This window comes from Brassica oleracea, chromosome C1 (assembly GCF_000695525.1).
Source record: "Brassica oleracea var. oleracea cultivar TO1000 chromosome C1, BOL, whole genome shotgun sequence".
In the NCBI taxonomy this organism is placed as follows: Eukaryota; Viridiplantae; Streptophyta; class Magnoliopsida; order Brassicales; family Brassicaceae; genus Brassica; species Brassica oleracea.
The window spans coordinates 21083389-21088743 of record NC_027748.1 but is presented as its reverse complement, the minus strand read 5'-3'; the positions used below and the strand labels follow the sequence as shown (position 1 = coordinate 21088743).

Here is a 5355-nt window from a genome sequence, read left to right as displayed (position 1 = left end):
TTGTCCGCTTCATAGCTTAAAGAACACTTCATTTGTGGATGTGAAGGTTCAGATATGTTTGATAGTTTAAATTTTAGTATAATGACTTGCTTTTTGCGGTTCCAGACATGTACTTTAGTTTTTACATACCGAGTTTGAGAACAACTCTCTCCCGAAGTCTCATGTTGTCTAGCTGTGGTGGGTCCAACTATCTCTTCCAATAATTCTGTCGGGGTTATTGGTTGTAGTATTTTAATGGATTTGAAAATCCGAATTAAATATAGTGTTATTGGTTTTATGATTTTTAAATCTATATTAAAATCATGTGTTATTGGTTTAATGATTCATAAATTCTATATAAAATCAAGTGTTATTCAATCGTACGGATTTACTAATAAATTTGATTTTATAATGGATTTGAATGGATTTATTTGAATTTTTTTGGTAAAAATACAAATACTCAAATCCGAGGGAGAACTTTCGTATAAGTAAATACTAATCCAAAAAAATTTAAAAATCTGTATATTTTACTTGGATTTATAAATACTACATAGATTTCTAAATGAATCAAAATATATAAACCAATAACAACCCTAAGTGTTGCTTTGGATTTTGTATTCTCTCTTCTGGTTTAGTAAATGTTTGTCTCCGCAGCATTTTAGCTTCCCATGTTTGCTCCATCAAAGTAAGGATCAGCTAATAAGAGCGACATCTACTAGTAGGTGAAGGTGTCGGCTATGTTGAGGCTGGTTTTGAGTTTGTGATGGACATGATGAGCAAATAGGGTAAATTTCGATGTCTTGACTTGTCTTTCATCCGAAAACAATGGGTTCTTTTAATATGGTTATGGCTAGCAAACCATCATTATTGTACCTGATTCTTGAATTAAAGTATCTCTCACAACGACAACAATATTTTGAAACAATATCAAGGAATTGGGTTTAAAACACATCAATACACAGAATGCACATAACATTGCAGAAATTCTTCCACAAAAGAAAATAGAACTCTAAAGCTTTTAACTTGAGATTATAACATGGAATTGTTCTCTTCTTGCTCGTTTAGTATTGGATCATCGGCTCTTGTTAAATCCACAATTTCTGAGAAAAATATTAGTCTAAAAGACACAGTAAATTATACATGGATGGCTTCAGGATTCAGTAAATAAGAGAGTAATTACCATTGAGGAACAGAATTCTGACTTTTGTAGAATTTGGAGATTCTACCGCGAGATTCAGGTTTAGGTTTAAAGGTTTTCTTCCTCAAACCAAAGATCTCTTGAACCAGAGGAACATGGCTTAGTAACAGCTTCCATGCCAGAAACCACCCTGCGAGAATTGTGCAATACCCAGATGATCAAATTCATTAACATCATCATCATCTGAAAGCTCATAATTATCAAGTAATAGAAAGTTTAAGAAGAGAGTACAAAGAGCGATGAAGCAGACAACAAAGGAAATAGCTAGAAGCGGACGTACGATGAAGAAGAAGAGATAGTCAAGGAACGAAGGAGATTCCATTGACGAAACTATCGATCAGGTTTCAGATCTGTGTTTGGGTTGTTCTAATTACGGAGAAAGCTATTGGTCAAACGTTTGTGGGCTTTTAAATATTCTTTTGTTTTTCCTTTATGACCCACTGGGCTTTTGAACGTTTGTAATCATACTTAAAACTTGTTTTTTTTTGCGTGCACGAGAAACCCTATAATTTTGAAAAAAAATAATAGCTTTTAATAATTAATAATTCATATATCACTTTTAAATTAATTTATATATAGATATATATATATCATATTAATAAAATAAGCTAAATAATGAATATAGTTACAAATATTTTTTTACAAGAACTTATAAATCATATTTTGCATATATGCATTTTACCCAAATTATTTTTAAGTGTGCATCAATAAATAGCAACATTAAAAAATATTATTTTTGATAGATAAATGATTAATTTTTTATTTAAATTTATCAGTTCATTATATTAATTAACAAATTCATTTTCTCCATTTTAACATATTTTAACCAAAACAAACAAAAATCCAAAATTAATAAGAATATATTTTAACTATAAGAGATATATTTAAAATAAAAAATCATTAAATATAAAATAGTATAATTAAAAAATATTTTATAAAATACAACTTTGACTTTATTAAAACTTAAATAAATTCAAACCGAAATAGTTAAACCAAATCAAAAGAAATAAGACTACAAAAATACGTTTATGATTTTTATAAAACCGTTGAAGTTAAATTATAAAAATAATGATGTCCAAACGTAAATTAAATTTTTTTAAAAAAATAAAATAATATTATATTAAAAATTATTGTTTCTAGTAGACAAAAAAAACACAATGTTTATCATGATCGGAAGCTTAACCTAGTCCTTTATTTATCATATAAAAACAATTCATCGGGAATATTTTCTTAGGGTTCTGATGGATTTTCAAAATTGGGATCCTGGGAATCGATGGGTATCAGGAGACTACGATCGGATTGGGCATCTTTATTCATCGGGAATCAAAGGGATACGGAAGATTCATGGAGATGCCGAAGGAAAAGATCAGTTAAATCTTAAGGAAGGTTTCAAGGGAAAAGGAAAGATAGGTGGATTCACAGGATATTGGGCGAAGACGAGGGATAGCTATTGGATCTGGTTGAGGGGTTTACGATTGAGGAGCCCTATATCAAAGGATCTGTATGGTTCGAATACCGGGTTACGATTATCTATGATAATATCGTTTCGGATCTTGGATTTGGTCATCGTTAAGACGAAATTGCGAGATAGCGAAGGTATATATACATACATTTTTCTAATGATCTTTTACGGGCCTGTTAAGGAGACTAGAAGGATCATTTCAAGTTTCGGTCTTACTATTAGGCGAATAGGGATCTGGACTGTGATTGATGTTGGGACGTTAGTGAGATTTGATTGGGATTTTGGCAGAGGTAACGTGGTTGGAAGTTTTAACTTCAGAAGATTTGGTTTTACGGAAGTTTTGGACTTGGGTAGTAGTGATCAATATAAATGGAGGTTGGTTTTCACTTTATGGAGTATTACTCTCATATCTTCTTTCTCATCATACTACGCTAAGCATCAAAGTTGGGTTTTTGTTTTGTTTTCGATACGCAGGGTCAACTAATTGGTAATTCCGGGGACATGAAAAGCGGTGAGGGCATCTTAATTTTTATGGATCAAGACCTTCTAGTAGTGAGATCAAGTCAGCAGGTTATGGCTTCGGGTATTGGGGTTTTAACAGTTTTAATAAGCTCTATGAGCATCTGTCTTTCTTCTGGTTTTAAAGTCATTATGGGTCTCGGTCTGGTTATGTTTTTATGGTTGTTAGCAATGTTACTTTTCATGTTTAAGCAATGGAATAATGGGTCTGTGGTATGGATAATACTTGAAATGTTATGGTATCTTGGCTCTGAGTTTAAAATTGGGGTCTTATGGTTGGTTGAGGATTCGGTTATGGTCTGTGAGATTTGGCTGTGGTGGGTCTCATCAAACCTTTCACAGTACAAAAGCTTATGTAGTTTGTCTTATTATGGACATAATCATAATGTGGGAGACACGGGCAGGTGGAAAAGCGTATATGTTTTTTTAAACTCGAATGAGAAGTGGATATGTCTTGGTTTCATTCGGGTGAAAGGTTTCCTAAGTGGAGACAAAAGTGGAGACGAGTGGCAAATTGGTTAACTCATTTGCATTTGGAATTTTGGTATCAGCAGACCCAAGAATCAGGAAATGTCTACTTCTGGCGGGCCATTATTTTGATATTGGATAGGGAATTTGAACTTGCATTTGAACTTAATTTATTGGCTCAATGGTTTAATTTATGGGCTCAATGGTTTTACTTACTTCGTGGGCAAGTAACAAAGTCTAAGGTTAAGACACGGGTATATGGGACTAGATGGAAGTCTGGGATCAACTGGGTATCTTTACACCCGTTATCAAAGGAACAAATCGATTTTATTTTTTATGAGGATTCTTAGCTGGAATTGTAGAGGAGCTGAAAGCAAATGGACGATTAGTTATCTCATAGAAATATGGCACAAACATAAACCCGATTTTTTTTTATTTTTATCAGAAACCAAACAAGATTTGACTTATATGCAAGGTTTTCAGTCACATTTCGGTTATGACAATTTAGTTACGGTGGATCCGATCGGTACGAGAGGAGGATTGGCTCTATATTATAATAATGAGTATCAGGTTAATATCTTATACACGAGTAATCGAATGATTGACGTGGAAGCAGGGGCACTTGGGAAGAATGTATTCATGACTTTTGTATATGGAGAACCGGTGCAACATCTGAGGGACCAAGTCTGGGAACAGTTGACTCGGTATGGTCTGGCAAGATCAGATCCATGGTTTATTATAGGAGATTTAAACGAGATTACGAGTAATCATGAGAAAGATGGAGGAGCCATACGGAGTGCGGAATCATTCGTTCCTTTCAATAATATGATCAGAAACTCTGGATTATTGGAATTTCCAGCCAGGGGAAATCAGTTGTCCTGGCAAGGTAGACGAAACAAAGTAATTGTAAGATGTCGTTTGGATCGTGCATTAGCAAATGAAGATTGGCATACACTGTTTCCATATTCTTATACAAAATATTTATGGATGGTGGCGTCAGACCACCGCCCTGTAGTGGCTTATCTGGAAAATAAAGTAATAAGACGAAAGGGACAGTTTCTGTTTGACAAAAGATGGATTGGTCAGGCTGGTTTTTTGGAATCAATTGGTCGAGGTTGGAGTAAACCGTTAAGGGAAAACTCGGGAGTTTTTGTATCAAAGATAGTTAATTGTCGTCATGAGATATCTACATGGAGACAGAACAACCCACCTTTTGGAAAAGAGAGGATTAATGAGCTTCAAAAAGCGTTGGACGAAGTGCAAACTGATAATACCAGGACTCAGGAACACATTTTGGAAGTATTTAGGAAATTACAAGAAGCGTATAAAGATGAGGAAGTGTTTTGGCACCAGAAGAGCAGGAATATGTGGCATACATCAGGGGATCTCAATACAAAATTCTATCATGCCCTTACTAAACAAAGACGGGCTCGTAATAGACTTGTGGGACTCTATGACACTGATGGAAATTGGATAATTGAGGAACAAGGTGTAGAAAAGGTCGCAGTGGAGTATTTTGATGATTTGTTTCAGACAACTGCTCCCTCAGAATTTAACTGTTTTTTGGAGGAGGTTAGTCCTTCCATAACCCCGCAGATGAACCAGTGGTTAATCAGGCCAGCCACTGAGGAGGAAATAAGACAAACTCTGTTTATGATGCATCCAGAGAAAGCTCCTGGTCAAGATGGAATGACGGCTCTTTTCTTCCAGCATTCTTGGCATATAATAA

The 5355-nt window shown here is 34.4% G+C and overlaps 2 protein-coding genes across 4 annotated transcripts; one reads left to right on the top strand and one right to left on the bottom strand.

The window, feature by feature from the left end:
* Nucleotides 1-812: 812 nt before the first annotated feature.
* On the bottom strand, nucleotides 813-1538 carry LOC106292982. Of its 3 annotated transcripts, none has more exons than XM_013728670.1 (3): nucleotides 1409-1538; nucleotides 1160-1307; nucleotides 813-1096 (listed from the first exon to the last, which is right to left on the bottom strand). In XM_013728670.1, coding segments are annotated over exons 1-3 (240 nt in total). In that variant the 5' UTR covers nucleotides 1500-1538; the 3' UTR covers nucleotides 813-1095. The 3 variants fall into 3 exon arrangements, with proteins under 3 accessions (XP_013584124.1, XP_013584118.1, XP_013584112.1); XM_013728664.1 differs by having other exon boundaries at nucleotides 813-1079; XM_013728658.1 differs by having other exon boundaries at nucleotides 813-1307.
* An 829-nt stretch (nucleotides 1539-2367) lies between these two features.
* Nucleotides 2368-3362, top strand: LOC106344191 (the record flags this gene model as incomplete). The annotated part of the gene is given in 3 exon segments (XM_013783609.1): nucleotides 2368-2773; nucleotides 2928-3014; nucleotides 3114-3362. Coding segments are annotated over 3 exon segments (459 nt in total). The 5' UTR covers nucleotides 2368-2418.
* Nucleotides 3363-5355: the final 1993 nt, after the last annotated feature.